This window comes from Grus americana, chromosome 10, assembly GCF_028858705.1.
Source record: "Grus americana isolate bGruAme1 chromosome 10, bGruAme1.mat, whole genome shotgun sequence".
Lineage (NCBI taxonomy): Eukaryota > Metazoa > Chordata > Aves > Gruiformes > Gruidae > Grus > Grus americana.
Genome location: NC_072861.1, coordinates 21,050,130 through 21,069,767, shown reverse-complemented (window position 1 = coordinate 21,069,767; position 19,638 = coordinate 21,050,130). Strand labels below are relative to the sequence as shown.

At 51.0% G+C, this 19,638-nt stretch overlaps 2 protein-coding genes across 6 annotated transcripts; both read right to left on the bottom strand.

Moving 5' to 3' along the window:
- Window positions 1-583: 583 nt before the first annotated feature.
- On the bottom strand, window positions 584-14,932 carry UBAP1L (ubiquitin associated protein 1 like). 5 transcript variants are annotated; one of them, XM_054836206.1, is made up of 6 exons: window positions 14,829-14,932; window positions 11,217-11,371; window positions 8,580-9,308; window positions 6,908-7,117; window positions 2,993-3,094; window positions 584-1,990 (listed from the first exon to the last, which is right to left on the bottom strand). In XM_054836206.1, exons 2-6 carry the CDS (start codon window positions 11,346-11,348, stop codon window positions 1,856-1,858), a joined length of 1,308 nt encoding a protein of 435 aa, XP_054692181.1. In that variant the 5' UTR covers window positions 11,349-11,371; window positions 14,829-14,932; the 3' UTR covers window positions 584-1,855. The 5 variants fall into 5 exon arrangements, with proteins under 5 accessions (XP_054692181.1, XP_054692180.1, XP_054692182.1 ...); XM_054836205.1 differs by having other exon boundaries at window positions 13,955-14,895; XM_054836207.1 differs by lacking the exon at window positions 14,829-14,932 and adding an exon at window positions 11,582-11,657 and having other exon boundaries at window positions 11,217-11,368.
- Window positions 14,933-15,072: 140 nt separating this feature from the next.
- PDCD7 (programmed cell death 7) lies at window positions 15,073-19,485 on the bottom strand. The gene is made up of 5 exons (XM_054836204.1): window positions 18,629-19,485; window positions 17,481-17,619; window positions 16,939-17,175; window positions 16,246-16,333; window positions 15,073-15,857 (listed from the first exon to the last, which is right to left on the bottom strand). The coding sequence occupies exons 1-5, from the start codon at window positions 19,394-19,396 to the stop codon at window positions 15,740-15,742; spliced, it is 1,350 nt and encodes a 449-aa protein (XP_054692179.1). The 5' UTR covers window positions 19,397-19,485; the 3' UTR covers window positions 15,073-15,739.
- Window positions 19,486-19,638: the final 153 nt, after the last annotated feature.

The window sequence follows — 19,638 nt, the reverse complement described above, 5'->3', positions numbered from 1 at the left end:
GCGATACAGAAAGTAACACGAGATCATTTTAGGTGCACGGGGAGGGAAAAAAAGATACAGGTCTTACCTCTGCAAGCAGGGGGTAAAAATGATGAGCCAGGACCAAGGAAATCTCTAACGAGAGTGAGAGGCTGCTCAGCCTTTGCACAGTGAGGGCACGACGCTGCAAATGTGCTTGGCTCCACCAGAATTCAGCCCTCAATGTTACACGTTATTGGCACCAGCACAGCGCCGTTATCTTCCCCTTTCAATCTTCATGGCGTTCACTCCGCCAAAGATTACAGTTTGAGGCGAAGCGATCTATCTAATCACAGTTTAACCTTTTGCAAGTCTCTTTTTTAAGGTGACATCATCTTGGCAAGGCTGAACGTAACGAAAAGCTGTCTGTAGAACGGACTTGCCTTATAAGGGCCGTATCAAAAATAAAAGCTTGTATAACCAAGGGAAAGCTGGAGGAAAAACAGGGCTGGGAGCTCCAAGAAGAGCCTGTGAGCTCCCCATGAATATCTCCCTTGGCCTTTTCCTCTTCAATACCATTAAAGAAGAGAAGGTATAAAGCATCCTTGGGTACGGACGGGTCAAGTCCCCCAAAACCTGGCTGCCAAGTTTCCTCGTTGCACCCAGAGGAGGATGAAGGCAGCCATGGAGGGCTGTACCCTTCCACCTAGAGATACACGGAGAAGGGACACGGTGGTTTAACTCGATGGCGGTACGTTGGGCTGGGAGATCGTTTGGAAGGACACAAGGGAAAAACGGGACTAGTGCAACTAATTAAGGGTTTTCTCTGCTAGGTTGCGCCAATTGGCATTTTCACAGGAAGAGACGCAAATACATTTCAGAAGAACCCCTCCAACCATCTTTACTCAAAGAAATTACATCTGTATCTAATTCACAGGAAAATAATATACTTTTATGTGAAAACACTGTCCGCTGTTCCACTGCCAAGCCAAGAGACACATCCCGTGAGGTGACCTGCATCTCCCATTCTCCATCCTTCAGTCACACACAAAAATCTCCCCGGGCATCCAGATTTTCCTGATCCCCACATTCGTGCTTAACTTCACTTGGAGCCACTGTCTCCACAGGTTAGGAAAGCATCCCCTGACTTTTCCTGATTTGGGCAGAGCACGAGGGCAGCCGAGCCATTCCCCGTTTCTCTGTTCTGATTTCATGAAATTCCCCGAGCACAAGCCATTCTTCATTGCACTGGATGAACTTCACGTATTTCTTGAGCAAGGGCAGCCTGTTTTCTTTTCTTACCCTTCATCGAATTGTGTGTTTTTCTCAAGTTTCTGGTTTAAAAGGAAAAGCTAATTTGATCGGACTGGATTTCGATTACAATATTCAACCATGACTAAGTCGGCTGAGATTCTTCCCAAGTAAGGATCAACAAATGTTGCTGCAGGAGCTTTCAGCCTTTATGAAAACAATCCCTTCTGTTGATTTATATAATCTTTTAAGAATCCACATTTGATTGTAGTTGAAGATACGACACCCGTCACCCCAAGTGAAGGGAGAAAACTGTGGTTTGGGTTTTGCAAAATCTAAGCAGAGGGCGGTTTGGATCTTATTGCATCTGATCTAAACAGCTGAGATGATCGAGGGTGGAGATGCGTGGGCGAAGAGATAAACACTCCTGCTACAAAGCCTTAGCACAGTGACAAACACGCTCATGATGGACGTCCATAACACGGGATGAGACACCAAGCCGGTGCTTTGAAGGTTTGTGCCTGGTGAGCCGTGTCGCTTGGGGCAAGGATGGAGCAGCAGCAGGACAAGCGTGTGCTGACCCACCCGAGTCCTTCGGCGGTCCGGTCTGGAGTGGGGAAGCTGCGACTGGGGTCCAGGACGCTGGTCACTGGGTTTTCATCACGAGCTCTTCCAGCGCCTTCTCCCTCTGATTCCCACAAAGCAAAAGAACTTCTTTGATTTCATTTTGCTGGAAACCCATATCGTTAAACTGAGCTAACAAATGCAAGAATTCAGCTGCCTGGAGGAAGAAGGAAGAGAAAGGAGTGATGTTAACATGGGGTTTTAAGGATGGATTTATCACAGAGCGGCAGCAGAAACAGCGCTGGGTGACGAGGCTGCAGCCAGATGACCTGGCCGGGTTGTGTTACCGCTGACGGGCACTTGCTGCTGCCACTGCCGACAGCAGAGCGAGGGCACACGTACCACTGCTAGCGTCTAAAAGCGTGCCTTTACATCGACTTCTTAAATAAGAAATATTTATTAGTCAGCCTCTAGCTTCACTTATTCCTTTTAAAGTTTAATATGAATTCCACGCAAGTGTTTGCCTGCGTTACGAAGAGACCGGGGAAAGGCAGCGAGTACAAGCTGGAATTAATTTGCCCTGCTTCCCCCCTTGCTCAGGCTGGGCCCCAGCGCCACAACATCTCCCGGAGCCGCGTCCTCAATAAATAACCCCCTGCCTGACACCGACACGCGGTGCCCTCCCGCTGCCGCAGCCCTAACGAGCGGTGAGCCGGCAATCCTACGTGCCGTCGGCATCCCATCAAACAGCGCCAGCCCAAATTGCAAGCAAATTTTCCCTTCCAGCTCTTCGCTACCCCCAGGAGGAGGTCGGTGATGGAGACCAACACCCGGTGTGCCACTGCGGTTCTTCTCTCTGGGGGGGGGTGAAGGCAAAGGGGGAGCCGGGAGGAAGGTAGCGAGCGCGGGTGCTGGTGGGCTCAGGGCGGGGGATTCCCCGTGCAGGGGCTGAGCGAGCATCGTGCTCACACGGCGGGGTGAGAGGATGGATGGAGAAGAGTGACAGAGCAGGTGTCCTTCCCCGGGGGGGTCCTTAAGGTGATGCTGCTGCCCCGGGGGTCTGCCACAGGCACAGGCTCACTGCTGGCAGGGCGATGGGTCCGACCTGCCGGGAGGCTGCGCGAGGGGCAGTGGAGGCGGAGGGGAGAGTGCAGCCCGCTGGAAAAGCAAGCCTGGAGGATGGAGCACAAAGGGCCGGGCTGTGCCACCGCGCTCTGACCTTTTTCTCCGAGTACTGGAACATTTCCATGGCCTCCTCCACCTGCCCTTCCTCGTAGCCCTGCTTCAGCAGCCGGTCACAGGCACCCAGGTAGCTCAGGAACTGCAGAAGACGACGACCGGGGTTAATCCAACCTCGCAGACACGGGCAATGAGTGCATTCGGGACCCCACCTTGTCAGCTTCCAGGGACATGCTCATGGGGAGGACCTGGGCCACCACCGTCCTGCCGGCTCCCGTCTGATGCTCGGCCAGGGCGGTCTGTCCGTCAGCAGGACTCCCACTGGAGAAAACAACATCTCGGTCCCCCCCACTCCCCCAGGGTGAGAATGAGAACAGAGAGAGGACAAGGAGCAAACCAAACATCTGAACCATCTGAGATACAAAGCGATGGTCTCCAGGCTGCGGGGTGAAGCAGAGCCTGTCCCGGTGAGACGTCTACCCCCTGGCCGACCTGGCATCCCTTTGATGTGCCGGCGTTCGGGCGCCTGCGGGTTCGCTCCAGGGTCCAAGCACAAAACCCACCCCAGGGGAGACCCGTGCGCTGTCATTACTGAAAGTAAAGTTATTTTTGGCTTTCCTCGTTGTTCTTGGAGTGCTGACAGTACTATTCCCAGCGGTATCTTTTAAATACCACGAGAATCATTCACTGTCCAAAAACATATGGGACAGACAATAATAAATGAGCTATACAATAGCAGGGGGAATAAAAACATCCCACGGGTCTCCCCGGAGTTGTGCCGTCTTCATCCAAGGAGAAGCTGATTCATATCTCCCCAGATCCACCAGCGCACAGACCTCCACCCTCCCCAGCACCACCCGTAGCCAAGGAGAAGGATTCAGTAAAAGAGCATAAAACATATGAAAAAGCCAAAAAAGTACCTCAAACGTTGAGTTGATCGTTTGGCTAAACAACAGAGTAAGGTTTTTAAGAAATGGCAGCCCTAAGGAGCGGCTTATTAACTCAAAAATGAGACAGTCATTGGTCACTGGCATTCGTAACCTGTTTTTACTCTCCTCGTTACCTGACTAACTAAAAATCCCGGATTATTGCTGTATTTTCTTGCCCTGTCACAGCAGGGACAGCCGCTCACGGCAGAACACAGCCAGTCCTGGCAGCCTGTTCAAGCCCAGCATGAAATCGGGGCTGTTGTCAACTCGATGATTTTTATCATTAAAAATATATATATATATATATCCTCAAGACTAAACAAAATCAGATTTTTAAATATTAAGACCTGCTAACCCCTTTGGTCCGGTACCAGCCCCACCGCTCGCTGGGAAGGAGGAGGTGCCACTCTTCCCTCATTTGCTGCTACTTGAGGTTATGTGCAGCAATTTAGCTTTCCACATCAAAGACGAGCATGTGCAGTGACGTAAAGGAAATCCCCCCCTCCGGTGGGTTTTTATCTTCCACGTCCCCATACCACTTTGGCTGACTCCCACTGGAAAGGCCCATCCCCACGAGGTCCCCACTTCAGCTGCTCCAACAACTGGCTGCTTAAGAAGAGCAAAACCTTACCACCAACCATTTCACCGACCCACCTGGACCATGGACCAAACACTGCCAGCATGGAAAAAAACCACAGGCAAGCACCACCAAAGACCCAAACGCTGATTTCATTTGAGCTTCCAGGGACAGAGGGTCTCTGGGGGGACAGGGAGACCCCAACCAGCAGCGTGGCAGACAGTCCTGCTCAACTCACTGCCGCAAACCCTGCCACCAAGGACGCAACTTCTACAAGCATTGGAGAGGCTCAGGGAGCCACAGCCGGTGGGGACGGCTGATGGCTTGTAGGAAGCGCTGAAGATCCAGATCGCTGCTTAGGGGAAGACAGTAAGTTCTTGCAGAGGAGGAAAGGGGCAGGAGGACACTACAGAAGCACAACAGAGCACATATTTTACCATATTATTGATTTGACAAGAGTCCAACAGTCTATAGGAAGAGACTCCCCATCTGGTCATGGCCAGGTGAACGCCCTGCTCTGACCCCCCGTGCTTACGGCTGTTTGAGGAGATGGATGCTGACCAGCTGCAGCCATTTGTCGATGTTGAGAGGGCGCATTGAGAGTTTCATGGATCAACGATGAGGTTTTCATTGATGAATTATCATTGATCAAGATGCAATGATGCATTTTTGGTTTAGCCCTTGGCCATGACATCCTAGATGGTGAACCTCTGCTGTGTTGGGGCAACTAACCCTGCCTGAGCCTTTTAGAGAGGTTCTTCCACCAAAATGGAGAAGGCATCGCCTCTGTAAGGCAGCAGACTTGCCTTCTCCACCAGGGTGGGCTCTGCCAGTTTGACTCGACACTGCAGAGAAATTAAGCAATTTTTGGCTACCATCTGGTACCGCAATCAATCTTCACAGCTGAAGCTGTCATCGTCACACGCTGAAACCCCGTGTGACACCAGCAAGCAATGAAGAGCGCCCACAGCTCTTGTTTTTAACTTGAGCTGAAACATATTTTCCAGGAAGGTTTAGCCTAATTTGGTAGTTTTGTACTTGTAAGAGACACGCGAAGGGCTACACCTTACGTGTTATCTTGGCTGTTTTGGGCATAAATGGGAAAGATGGGAACTTCTGGTGAAGAAGGCACAGGATATAAAGCAGACCTTATATTTTGGTCATCAAGCACCTCTCCAAGAGGATGGGAGTCCCTGCATTTACACAGAAGGGAGCAGACCGCATCCATTTCCATCCTTAATAAGATGTGCTGCTCCTTCGTATTGGGACAGCAGTTGCTACAAGACACCCTTGCAAGCAAAGAACGCAGGCTGGGCTCTGCCCAGCTCCCTCTTCCTATGAATTGAAGAAATAAAGCTTCCCTTCCCAGCTCGGCTTGCAGCGACGCTCGCCTGAAACACCAGCGAGGGTCTGGGGAGGCTGGTCCAGCCGGGGGTGACTCAGGAGGAGCCAGAAGCTGCAGGATGACTCAGCCGTGGAGCAGCTTCGTGTGCCGACCAGAGGGGTAAGAGCTGGCCCACGCAGCGCAGGCAGCTCCCCAGGGAACGGGAAGGAGACTGACACCCAACAGCGGCTGCTCGGTGCCTGCTCACGCCTCTGCCCGGGGTCTGCTCCTGCTCCCTGCCACGACAGTCCGGTGGACATCCCCCTTGCTAAGCCGTGATCGAGCCCCTTCTCTCTCTGCAAGACCTACTTGGATCATTTAGCCTTATTAAATCCCCCGCTGCGAGGCGCAGGTCCAGCCCTGAGCTTGCCAAGCCAGAGGGTCAGATCCAGCAGCATCCCTCACGGCACGGATGCTCCGAGCCCACCTGGACCAGGGGGGGTTTGTCTGGACAAGCAGAGACCTCGGGAATCGGGATGCAGCACAGCGAGCTGCGATGCGCTCAGATGCCAGGGGTAGGAAGGGGTTGTATGTTAATTATTTTCAATAAATTTCAGGTTATTATAGAGAGTTCCTCTGGAAAAGAGCTCTGGGACCCAACCGCAATGCTTGCATGGAGTCCCTGGTTGCTCCAACGTGGGGACCGTGTGTTTTGGAGAGAGCCCAGGCAAATCTCTGAGGTATTTGTACAGTCCCGCTCTGACAGGATGAGCCATGGCAATAATCATACGAGTCTAACAGCCGGGAAAAAATGATGTGCAAAAAGTTTCCATATACGGGGGCAAAATTTGTACTTCAAAAGGACACCATGCTCCGTACAACAGATTGAACAGATAACGTTACCCGGCCGGTATTACTTGCTGAAAAGCTGAGGGCGACTCATTGCTATTTTATTACAGCAAAAGCGCAGACGTGTGATCTCATGTTAACTGAGGTCTGATACCAAAGTGGGCAACCCAAGGCCATCAGAAGTCCACCCCAAGCCAGACACCCATCCCTTTCTCCACAAAAATCCAGTTTTTCTTTACCAAAAGCTTTCCACGGCGCCGTGCCAGCTCCACCAACCTGACTTAAGCTTTGCCTCCCAGTCTTCTGGAGGGTGAGGATGGCTTTGCGAGCGGGGTAGCCCAAGGCTATAACGGGCTCGATGAGGTCTCGCTCCTCTTGGCTCAGCGCCGAGAGCAGGTCAGCTGCCGAATCCGGCTGGGATCTGTGGGAACTGAGAGGTCGCGCAGGCGTGGAGGCAGGGGGGAGGCAGGCGTAGGGGCTGAGGGACTGCAAGAAAAAAACAAAAAACCCCAAAAAACCAGCAGATGGTCGTCTTGCTCCAGCTCGTGAAACGATGTTAAACGGCGCAGGCTGAAGCAATGCTTTCGAATGCAAGCAGCTACCTTGCTCTTTCCAGAAGAGGAAAATTCCCATACATGGAACAAACCCCCTTGGGCATCAAAGGAACTGGATTTAATTAAATCCAGGCTCAGCTATAGATACAGACCAGAGGAAACCGTGCTCAGGAGGGTTCGTGGGGCAAAACGAGCAAAACCAGCTTCCCTTCCCCGGGAATCCCGGTCACGTGGCCAGCAATAAATGCCACGCTTGTCCTTGACCGGCCGAGCAAGAGGCAGTGCTGCCTGCGGACAGGCGATGCAGCAGGACGATGCTCCCCTGACGCCCCGTTTATGCCCGTGATGTTTGTCAGATGCATTTAGGTTCCTGTTACAAAGCCGGCTCCAGAAACGACCTTGCACACAGAAACGTTCGCCCGAGTATGAGGCTTTGGTATTTGGCACGATCCATTTGTAACAGCAGCCGAGCAGGGTGGGCAATGGATTACTAATTAGTTGCAACAGCTGTTTAGCGTATAAACACACGTGGGCATTTAATCTTTCATTAATTACCCCACATCTAATGCAACTACGTATAGATAACCTGGCCTTTCCTGCATCTGATGGTTTTAATTGTGGGTTTTCAGTAATTCATCTCCTGAATCTCTCAAGTAGCCGGATGAGATGTGATTTCTTAAAAAACATGCCGCAATCCAGATTTAAAGTGATGGAAAGCAATATTTGCTCCACCACTTCACACCACACCAGTTTCTATCATTAAACGATTTGTCTTTCTAGTAGGACTACGAAATGTAAAGTTTCCTACTTTTAAGAACAGCCAGCCAGCGCCACAGGAGGGGACGGCAATATTGCAAGGGGAGCCAGGTGAAGTGGCCTTTTCCAGCGATAAAACAGGGTGCAGGAGGGCAGTGAGCATGGGGACAGGTAATGGGGGAGACCCAGGGCAGAGGGAATGCAGATACAGCCCGGTTTTGTCTCCATTCTTCTCTTCTGGGGCTGCCAGGAGGAGCAGCTGCGATGGCTGTAAGGGGCATTTCCCCATAAACCCCGTTTGTATCTGTTAGAGCGGGGAAATGGAGAGGAAAGAGGGGAAAAAATGATTTAATTCATTTTTTTAAGTGTTTCGATTGAAAATCAAATAAGATGCCTTGCTTGTTGAGAAAAACAGAGATCCTTCCAGAAAGCTTGCCTTTACACCCCAGCAAAAAAACCCCCTTTCCTTCACTTCTTAGGAAAACTTGTCAGCGATTTCTCATGGGTTCAGTGTTCCCAAAGCCCCAGTTCGGTTCCATTTTGCCGGCCAGACCCCAGCAAACGGCACCGATCCAACACCCTCCACCTCCCTCCTGTCTTAGCAACAAGCAAAGGGCTACCAAAAGAAAACACCTCACCGGCACCGTGGGCTTATGCCGTTTGATCGGGGGGATCGGCGCGGCCACGGCCGGAGGAGCCGGCACCAGGGTCCCCAGCTGGGACACGTCCGGGGCTGGCCCGTACTTGACGCTGCGGCTGGTGCGGGGGTGCTGGGGGAGCGGCCGTGGCACCGGGACCCCTCTGCTCTCCGTGGTGGCTCTGTTCAAAGGATGCACCAAAGCAGCGAGCTTCCTCCTGGCCGCTTCCAGCTCGTTCTTCATGTTGTTAAAGATCACCATGGATCTTCTCTGCTTGCTCGGGTCCGGGCTGGCTGGGTTGTCACCATTCTCCGGTGAGGGCTCCAGCAAGCCGGGCGACGTCTTTGGTCGGATCTGGTAAAAGTCGGCACGCGGGGCCGCACTTCTCCCAGCGTTTCTCCTCCTGGAAACCTTTTCATCCTTGTCGTTCTCTTCCCAGGAGGTTGAGGAGTACTCGTCATCCTCCGAGTACTCATCCTCCTCCGAGTGCCAGGTCTCGCTCTCGGTGTCGGACAAGGCACCTCTGCCATCAGCAGCGCTCAGGCTGACGCAGCGCCGCACCGCCCCGTCCCGCGCTCTGCCCCCGTAGCTGTCGGCAGGGTCCACCAGCAGGAGCCAGCACGGCGGAGCCGTGGGGACGACTTCGGAGGTGACCCGATGCCAGGAGGTTTGCTGCTGAGAGGCCACCTCGACCCAGTAAAGCACTTTTCTTTCCAGTGAGAAGTCATGCTGCGGAAGAGCGAGAAGCAGCTGGTGAGGGCATCTGAAACCAGAGCACACGGCATGGAGCAAAGGCTGCATCCTTCCCAGATTGGGTCCTGTTTCCCCAAGCACCGGGGCTGACTGTGGGCACTAGGGCCGAGGATTGGGCAGTGCCAGCCTCATCCCTATAGGGAATCCCCAAAATTTATCCTTGGAAAAAAAAAAATAATCTGGTTACAAACTTATTACCATTCTGAGTTGTAATCTACAATTCTGTTGATAAGTGTTTTATGCTCGGAGGTGGTTTCGTGTCGCTTTGGCTGCTGTGGAAGGGGAGAGGGTGCAGACAGGAGGTGCGAGCATCCTGGTTTCGGGCAGCTGCAGAGAGGCACCGCACCCAGCCGTAGGCAACAGGCTGCTCCAGGACGGTGACAGGGCTCGTTTGTGACCCTCGTTAGTGGTACTGGGCAGAGCCACATCAGGTACGGGGGCTCGGGAGCCACCAAGGGGGGAGATGCCACCTTGGGCAGAGGCAGGACCAGCTGCGGGAGCCTCCGGCGGCGCTGGGGGCTCGGTCGGTCCCTGAACACAGTCATCGTTTCCTCGTAGTCTGGCTTAAAATATAAGCATGTTTGAGACTAAAATCCGAGGGTTTTCCTGGAACAAACAAGCCTTGCCCGTCCCAGAGCTCTCCAAACAAGGTCTCCTCCGGACGGGCAGGCAAGTACATTCACAGCCCAGGAATGCTGTTTTTACTGCTCTGCTCGTCAGCCGTAGACCCAAACCCGCCTCCCCGAGGAAAACACCAGCACATGCCTCCAGAAGGATCAGCCCGGACCACCAGCGCAATCGTTCGGCCTCGGTGGGGAGCACCGACACGTCCCCGATCAGGGAGAAACCTGGGGCTGGGGGTTTCCCGGGGGAGGACGGCGTGGTGGAGCACCTCAGCTGGTCCAGGGGGATGCACACCATCACCTGCCTTCACACAGGTGGCAAAACATGTGTGCATTAAAATTTTCTTTGATTATCGCTTAAAATGAACAACACGGCGACTCTTCATGTTAAACACGTCCTGCGGATTTGGGATGTGTCATTTTTGGGGGGAGGGATTAGCAAGGCTGAGCTAGGGAAAAGCCAGATGTGGGGTTTACTGCTGCTTCACCCATCCCCAGCAGCGAGCAGAGGCTGTTTGGGATCGCCCAGATCGCCTTCCCCCCGTGAAGTGCACTCACCCCATCTACGGGTGAGACTGCTTAAGGCTAAACACGCAAAGTATTGACGTGGTCTTCGACCAGAGCTGTGCTAGCGCTACCCGTAAGTCTGGAGAGCCAACTCCATGGAGAGCCAACTCCACGCCTTCAGGGCAGTTGTACAGGGAAAGGCTTCACAAAGAGCTCCTTCGAATCGCCGTGCCGGGCTTTAACATTGGTGACAAAGCTGTTATAGCAAGAGGTGTAAATTCAAAAGCACTACAGGACTGAGCAACGTGGAGGATCACAAAGTGCCACAGGATATTATAAATATATAAAAAATATACATATGTTGCCAGTACAGGTGCCTGCTTACATCTCTGTTAGACTTATTAATAAATACTATAAATCTTTAATAAATGTTATTAATAAATGAGACAATGATGATTCCAGACTAGAAAGCAATCGCAGAGTAGAGCCTAAAGTTTGTCCTCCTGTCCCAGAAAGACCCAACCCTCCCGCTTGGACTGGATTAAAAAAAACCCCAAACCTACCCCTTCCTCACTCCCACCCACCACCAATCATCCTCACCTCCTCCCACTCCTGCAAACCAGCCAATTAAGAGGAAATCAATTAGGAGGAGAGGTTTCCCTTCTCTCACAAGGAAAGGTAAACACCGCTGCCATCCCTTTGAGCATCCCCCCAGCAGCAAACGTGGGCGCGGACACAAGCAGAGGCCACTCACCATGGTGCTCATGAGGATGTCGGTGCAGTCGGGGAGGTCGATGGCCGGGGCGGTGATTAAAGTGTTTTCTCCTCCTGAGTCCCCGTCGAGGCTCCTGGCTGTCCGGAAGGGTACTTCATCCAGGTAGCTCATCGCCGCCACCTGATTTCTTACTGCTGGAGGAAAGGGTGCAACAAAACTGTAAACTGCAGGACTAGCACCTTGAAAGTTGGGTGGAAGGAGAGAAAGATGAGCTATTCCAAGTGATGCCAGTAAAAGGAACACAGCCCTTAGAGACGCTGCCAGCCGAGTAAAAACTGCTGTGTGCAATGCCCAGATTTGCAAAATCTTAATTACCGATACTGGGAAGATTTGTCTGAACTAACCTTTGCTATTCTGAGCTTGAGCCAGCAGGACCTGACAGAGCTTACAGCTTCATTTGGCAGAGATCCTGAGCGCTTTTCTCCTCCGCTTCCACCTCCACGCACGCCCCGCTGCTTCCATCCCTCCTCCCGCCTCTCCCTCCGCTGCCCATCGCACGTTCCCTTTCCCAAACTGGGGACAGACCAAACACTTTTCCCAGCTACAGAGGCAGAAACCGCAGCTGAGGAGGACACCTCGCAGGTCTCCTCTCTCTGCAGGACCCGAGAGCACCCGCGGTCACGCACGTGCGTGCGGCCACGTGCCGCTAAGCCGTCACACGGAGCAGCCCCGGGAGCTGGGGCGAGGGCGTCCCCCAGACGCCAGACAAGGATGCCGGCACATCAGGCAAGCTTCGGCGTTAGAGGGATGCCAAAGGAGGCATTTTAAGGCCAGATTAGCTTTTAAGAACCAGCGAGTCATTTTAAGTGCGGTGATGTTTTTTTAGATCAGGAATAGCAGGGGAGAGAAAACTTTCTGATGAACCGGGAACGGTGGCATGGAAAAAATTACTGCAATAGCGTAGCCATCAGCTCTCTATAAATGTCTCGATTTAGTAAAAAGCCACTACTTGCTGCACGAAGCCTCAAGTCCTCAGCTTCCCAGCGACAACAGCATGCAAAATAATTTCCTTTATATATTTTCAAGTGGTAAGAGCTGAGGGCGGTCTTCCACCGAGCCCCGGGACCCGCAGCCCGTGCCCGTTCGTCCCAAAGCAGCAACCCTCAGCAGCCGTTCTCAGGACGAGGAGTAAGTACCGGGTGTGACATCCCTAAGTGCTTCTACCAATTTATTTTTTCCTTTAAAAAAGAAATGGCTTCTCTGAGAATGAGGATAAACACTCCACAAAAAGAAAACAAGCAGAGGAATGTATACCAGGAAGAAAAAGCTGCCTGTTTAATGCAAAAATAAAGGTCTAAAACGGGAAATGGCATTCAAGGGAGTTTGCTATGTTAGAAAGGGACTGACAAACCGCTTCCAGACCGCAAACGGTGACACGCACAATCGCTCGGTGCAACTCGGTCGCTCTCATCAGAATTACAAAAGAGTCGTTGCTCGCCTGCTTACGCCAGGAGCCTTTAATACCCGGGGCTGCAGCGCAGGCAGAGCCCGTAACCAGCTTTGCGGCTCCCGCACACGTGCTGCCGCTAACACGTGACACGCTCAATGTGTCCGGAGCCTTGCACGGAGCCGGGCCATCTGCTCCCTAGCCTAAGAGGGCTCAGCCTAAGATACAATCCACGTCAGCGCTGATACAGACAACACGTGAAAACGTCTCTAAGCAGAGGCTCCAACTCCTCAGCATGGCCGTGCAGCCCCTGCCTGCAAGAGGGACGGACCCTCCTCGCAGCTTCTGCTGGAAATCGGCTCTTCCCAACAGCTGTGTGGTACCAAGGTGCAAAGGAAAAAAAGATTACCTCATCCTCCGTCACCTAGAACGGCTTTACTCGGTTTTAAATGCCACTGTAAGGGCTGGAGATGGGTTGTGAATGTGTCTGAAGCCACGATGAAGAAAATATGGTACTGTATCTCACTGCATAAATACTGTGCTCTAAGAAAGGCTCCCACAAGTAATCGCAGTAATTTTTTCCATGCCACCGTTCCCGGTTCATCAGAAAGTTTTCTCTCCCCTGCTATTCCTGATCTAAAAAAACATCACCGCACTTAAAATGACTCGCTGGTTCTTAAAAGCTAATCTGGCCTTAAAATGCCTCCTTTGGCATCCCTCTAACGCCGAAGCTTGCCATACATTGGGGTGAAGAGCGACGACAAAAACCCTACTAGACAAGAATAAGAGGGTCAGTCGTAAACGCAGACTTACACCAGAAAGTAACTCCTACAAGGGTTCTGAGCTCACCTGCTCCACGCCAGCCCTGCCCACTTTCACAGCGAAGATACAGGCTGGGAAACCAGCTGGTTCCTACCAGGAAGGGGACGTGCCTTCAAAGCGTGAGAAACCTGAACTGCGACCAGGGAGGGAATAGGATGCGAACGAGTCTCGGAAACTCATAGCTAACCCCTCTTTTCTTCTGGGCTAGACTATTTTTTTAAAATTTAAAAATAAGAGAAAATACAAATTTGAATCTTAGAGCTGAATACACAAGGTTTTATTAAGAATTAATACCCTGTCTCCATGTATTTTATCAGTTAAGATTTGAAACATTCCTCTTCCACTTGTGGCTTCAACGTCTTCCCCACTAAAAACATTTTAACGCAGACAAGAGCAAATATGTAGAACAAACCCCAGGAAGCTTGAGGGATTGATATATACCTAAACATACATCACCTGCTGGCATTTTCAAGTCCTATTTTTATTAACAATATGAAGTTATCCTTACCGTCAGACGAAATCATGGAGCTCTTCTCTCAGGGCAGAGAGAACAGGGTTGTTTCTACGCTGCCTGCTTATCCGGTCTTTAAGTTCTTGCAGGGTCAGACAAGCATCTAACTTTGACAGTTTTAAGATTATCGTAGCTTAAGTGGTTAGCCTGTCCCATCAGACGTACTGATGGCATAAGGAGCCTGATTATTTAAGCAGAGCATCCTGCGGTCACTGAGCTTCCTGAACTGAACGCGTTGTTTCTGCAATTGTTTTTTCATTCTATTTGAACTTTTGGGTTTACATCAGGTAAGACTCCCTGGGACCTGACCCAGCCATAGGTCTTGGAGTAACGAGATGCTCGAAGCGAGAGGACGTATGGAGAGGGGATGGGAGGATGTACGGAGATGTAAATCAGAACCCCTAACTCCAGGGGACTTCACGGTAATCTGTAATTTGGGGGGCTATAGGTAGGCAATACGCACGTAAGCAAGAACTGCAAACTTCTGCACCCAGATTAATTCTATCAAAAATCACTAGTTTGTGCGCTCTAACAGAAAGCAATGCAAAGCTTCAGCCAAGAAACTAACAACATTACATACGAGGCCCAAGCGTGGAATTTAGGCAATTACATGTTGCCTCCTCCCCGAATTACTGACTGTGATGCAAAGAGATAAGGAACTGGAGAGATTAAATCCAATCCCACACATCAGGGCTAAGCAAGAACAACAAGCGTGGCTCTGGAAAGATGCCACGACAATCTGCATAGACCAGCAAAGCCCCAAACCCAGATGGCCCGCGACTGATCCAAGCAAACCATCCAGAACACGGAAGGCTCTGAAATCAAGACGCCTCCGTCACCTCGTAGGAGGGAGAAGTTCCTTCACACGAACCTTTTGCCAGTAATCCTCTCCATGTTGGAGTCGTATTTGATGCCAAGTACTGGAACAAATCTCTCCCTCGGAGTAAAAATACTTCAAACAAATAAAAAAAATTTTTTTTTTTCTATTTATTCTTACAAAAAAACAACTTAAAAAATAGAGCTGTGGTTTTTAATCAAATATTATCGACATTATCTGTCCCTATACAAAAATAGCTATATAGGCAAAAGCAATAACAGTAGGTTAGACTTCGGATTTTATTGGGTTTTTTTTTTCCAGCAGGCTTATTTATCAAATTTATATATATTCACATGGCTGTCTGACCTATTTCACCACAACTGGGAATTTTTTCCATGTTGTGGTACCAGTTTTAGTCCACGAAAGTAAAATGTCAACAGCTGCTTTAATCAACCTTGGAAAACCCTGTCTTGTTTGTACTTCGGAATTTGTTTAAACTTGCAATAGGTTTGTTTCTACATACAAAAATACAGGAACTGTTTTGACAGTGATGCTTGACATGCTTAATTTAAAAAGAAAAACATGTTTACTAATGATCTCTTTTTTTAAAAAAAAAATCCTTATTTCTGGAGATTTCATCATCTGGAAAGATGATGAAATATAAAGATAAAAGCCACTAAAAATAGGATGTTAATACTGGCACAAATACTCTGTCAGCAATGTTTCTTTATTAAGGTTGAGATTTGTTAACAAAAACTCTCAGCAGGACTGTAATTCCGTACCGCGAGAGGCCTAGCAGCTTTGGGCTTGCTCAGGTATTTCCCCGTGGAGCCAGACAGCAAAAACAGCTCTTACATTTTTCTTCAAGACATTCCGGTACCTGGCTACCAAAAACAGAGGTGAGACTTCCTCACACGCAATTAGGATGAAATATTCCTCCAATGTTAAAATAATTTATTACTAAACTATCTGACAGCAGTGGCCCAAGTGTCGTTTGTGGGGAGACTCGGAAGAACCCATCCTGGAGGGATGCAGCTTCCTTCAGGATGATCAGCTGGCACCAAGTACTGATCCCATTCATGCCTTGAACGGAGAAAGCACAGTTTGAGAGGAGAGCTGGTGTGAACTTGGTAGTAAGATTTATTATATACCCACATAAATATTTTTCCATATTGGTCAATACACAAAACACTGTCAATCGTACTCTGAAACCTGGTTTTCAAAGCACAAATGTGAAAATTACACGTACTACTCTATCAAATGGAATGGTTACGCGTGGAAGTGCGCTCTGCCTCACACGGGCATCTGTGGGATACAACTCTATCAAGCGAGAAGCTTGATCCTTACTGAAAAATAACCAGGACAATTCATATCTGGAAGTTAACGAACCAAAAGGGGCCATAATTTTACAATCTCAACAAACAATAGTTGTCATCTTTGATAATACAATAAAGATTTTGTTTGGTTTTACCTGATCTGGATCAGAGCTGCTACAGAATGCTCAGCTTGTAAGTAATATTCTCTGAAGGGCTGCAATAGATGGGCTAGAGGAAATTCATCTGTTAAAACACAAAGGTAGAAATCCTTCAATAAACCAGAAAGACCTTTGATTCTAGTAAGTCTTAGAAGCCCCAAATTTGCCAACTCATTTGCTGCTCTCCAGCTATAACCTGAAATCACTTCCCTATGTAATATATTAAGGGCTATTTACATGTTTTGCACGTCTCCTCATCAGAGGCAAGTCAAGACTAGCAGAACTTTTCCTGCCTCCATCCTGTAAACAAGGGGAACATACAGACACTGAATCTTTACAGATTACCCAAGTCACACTTACCAAATCACCAGACTAAACCATCTGTTGGGTGCTGGAATTCTTCAATCTATTCTGTTTATTCTCATTTCAGCTTAATCTACAACCTCTTCTTGCAAAACATTCTGTAATCAGCTTGAGATATACGGCAGTCTACAGTGAAGAGCTAAACACTTCTTACATCACATGTGTTAACAGCACACTATGCTTATCCCATCTTTTTCTCAGAGCATAAATTACTCCAGTGGCTGATTTCTTTCTCAACTCTTTTTGTGCCTGCATTTTAAACTCAGTGTCTATGAGGTGGGAGCATGGCGTGAAAAAATACTGTTAAGTATGGCATGCAGAATTTACCTGGATCCCCAAACAGCTTGGAATCAATTTTGAGTTTCTGCTGTAATAGTTTTTCCCTTTCCTTCTTCTGTTTCTTTTCCATTTCTCTCTTCCTCTCCTCCTCCTGTTCTCCCTCCAACATAACTCTTAATGCTCTCTCCTCAGCTTCATACAGCTCTGTGCGATTTTTGAGCAATGTTTTGAGACTCTCCACCTGATTTTCAAATGCTTCGTCTGCTGAGGGGGGTGGACAAACACCTAAACAGAAAGAGAATTAATTTTAAATTTTCAAATTCAGACGGGGCTCTGTTATCAGACTCAATAACCTTGCTAACAACTGTCTTACTGGCATAATTCCTCTATCAAGAAAGAGCTTGGAAACGTAGGAACGCAACCAGCGTATTCAGCATTTTATAGCTATTCTTGCATAACAATGTAACTAAAATCACTAATAAAGAAACAGTTTTTTCAAGCTGCACCTTGCTAGCCAGTGCAGGGTGCGCACATCATCTTATTTCCCGCATGCACAATTAAAAAAGTTTGGTAAAAATCTCGTCGTTAACCTTTCCTGCCAGCAGCCTCTTTTCGCAGTTTCCGAAGCTTTTCTAACGCACGCAGGATGTCGACCATTCTCTTTGTGTCTGCTTGTTTCTTTCGTACTTCAGATAAGACACTGTCTGCAGCAGCCTTGAGTTCTCGTTCCTATGAAAGAAAGAAAAAAAGTTAGGATGTGTGAAATATCCCACGTAGACAAGAATTTGGTGGTACTTTCAAAAAGATTAGCGAAGCACTGGTGATCAAAATAACTTCCTAATAACACAGCCATAGCAAGTAAGGCAACCATCCAACCTTGCCTTTTTATAAAAAAAGCTAAAACGTGAGAGACTTCAGAAAACAAAAAAAAAAGAAGGCTGAGCAACTCAGAAATTTGGGCCAAATGGCTAATGAATTCATAAAACCTGATAACCTTTAACCCCAGAAAGTTGGAAAAAAACATACAATAAACATAAACCATCCTGATTCTACAGCACGGTAGTTAAAGACCATTAACATGGTGCAGTCTGAACACAGAACCTTTCCCAACAGCTGCTCTGGACGATCCCAGACCTCGCACCTGCAGAGGGGAGCTCTTTGGCCAACAACCAACACAAAGGTGCCTACGGCACCTCCCAGCAAGCCTAATTTGGGGTGCTTTGGTTTTGTTTTTTTGCTTTGGAGCTGTTTTACTTCCTTGCGAGACCAAAAAACTTACAAACAAGCAGCTTTACAAGGATGGAGCCTGTAGGCAAGGCTTACAGTTGCTGAAACGGAACTGACCACCACAGGGTAGCTGTGAGCTGCGTGGGGCAGGCTGACAGCTCAGGACCAGAGACAAAGACCTCCACACACAACCGGGAGTTCAGAAACCACTTAAACCCCAACCGTCAAGGCCTGGGACATGACCATGACAAAGCTGAGATGCCCACCAAGGAAGAAGCAGGGCTGCAGGCCTCGGGAACAGCGTGTCTCCATGCAAGCTGAACCCATGCAGCGCCCAGATGGCACCTACAGAACCGCGGGGACCAAAGCCAGGCGCCGGGCAAGCGCAGCCCGCCATGACCCCGTTACCAGCAGGTCTCCCCCGGCTCCGCACGCTGCCCTGCGCCCCAGAGGGACGGGCAAGAGCCCCGGGAGGCCGGGGCGGGCAGGATCAGGCAGCTCGGGGCCGTACCCGGTTCTTCTCCTCCACCTCCTGGATGCACTTGGCCCTCCACTGGTCGATCTTGGCTTCCCGCTCGGCGGCCCGGACCGCCTCCTCCTCCTTGGCTGCCTTCGCTTCTTGCTTCCTCCGCTGCAGGCGCAGCCTCCTCTTCCTCGCCCTCTCCGCCTTCCTCCGCAGCGCCTCCCGGTAGCCGGGTTCCCTCAGGGGCCGCACGACCTCCCGCAACTCCCGCCGCGCCTCCTCCGCCTCCTCCCTCGCATGGGCCCATCCCGCCTCGTCCCCCTCGGCCTCCCGCCGCCGTAGGGCCCGGCAGAGCGCGGCCAGCCGCGCCACCAGCCCCAGCGCCTCCACCGCCAGCTCCCGGGCGCTGCTGGGGCTGGCGGCGGCGGGCGGCGGTGGCGGAGGGGGAGCGGCCCGGCGCCGGCCCAGGAACTGCGACAGCCACAGCTCGTCCTGCTGCCGCTGCGCCGCCGCCGCCTCCTCCTCAGCCACCGGCCGCGGCGGGAACGGAGGAGCCGGCGAGAAGAAGGGGCCGCCGCCCGGCGGGAAGCGCGGCCCCGCGTCGCCCTCAGGCCCGGCCGGCGGCGGGGGCGGCGGCAGCGGCGGTAAGAGGAAGGGCGGGGGCGCCGCCGCTGCCGCTGTCACCGCGAAGGGCCCCGGGCGAGCGGCGGGACCGGGGAAGGAGGCGGCGGGCGGCGGGAAGGGCCCGGCCGGCGGCGGGAAGGCGCGGAACGGCGGCGGGGGGAAGCGCCCGGCGAACGGCGGCGGCTGCGCCATGATGCCGCCTCAGTCCGCCGCCCCCCAGCGCCGCAGCGTCCTCTAGCGGCCGGGAGGAACCGCCGCCCGGCCCCGCCCCGCCGGCGGCAGCTGCCTGCACAGTCGGGCAGGGGAGACGGCCCCGCCCCCCGCCCCTCCCTCCCTGCCCACAGCGGGGAGAAGAGCCCCGCCTGTCCCCCACTGCACCGCTGTCCTTTCATATACATCCATTGAGGAACAGAAAACAAAAAAAGCCTTAAAAA

Excerpts from the sequence above, each read along its gene's own strand:
- UBAP1L (XM_054836205.1), bottom strand. Across the intron at positions 7,118-8,579 it reads GGCATAAGCCCACGGTGCCG|TCCCTCAGCCCCTACGCCTG; the intron begins GTGAGGTGTTTT and ends TTTTTCTTGCAG. Across the intron at positions 1,991-2,992 it reads TCCAGTACTCGGAGAAAAAG|GCAGCTGAATTCTTGCATTT; the intron begins GTCAGAGCGCGG and ends TTCTTCCTCCAG.
- PDCD7 (XM_054836204.1), bottom strand. The coding sequence starts at position 19,396 with ATGGCGCAGCCGCCGCCGTTCGCCGGGCGCTTCCCCCCGCCGCCGTTC. Across the intron at positions 17,620-18,628 it reads AGGTGGAGGAGAAGAACCGG|GAACGAGAACTCAAGGCTGC; the intron begins GTACGGCCCCGA and ends TTTCTTTCATAG. Across the intron at positions 15,858-16,245 it reads GCAGCTCTGATCCAGATCAG|GCATGAATGGGATCAGTACT; the intron begins GTAAAACCAAAC and ends TCTCCGTTCAAG.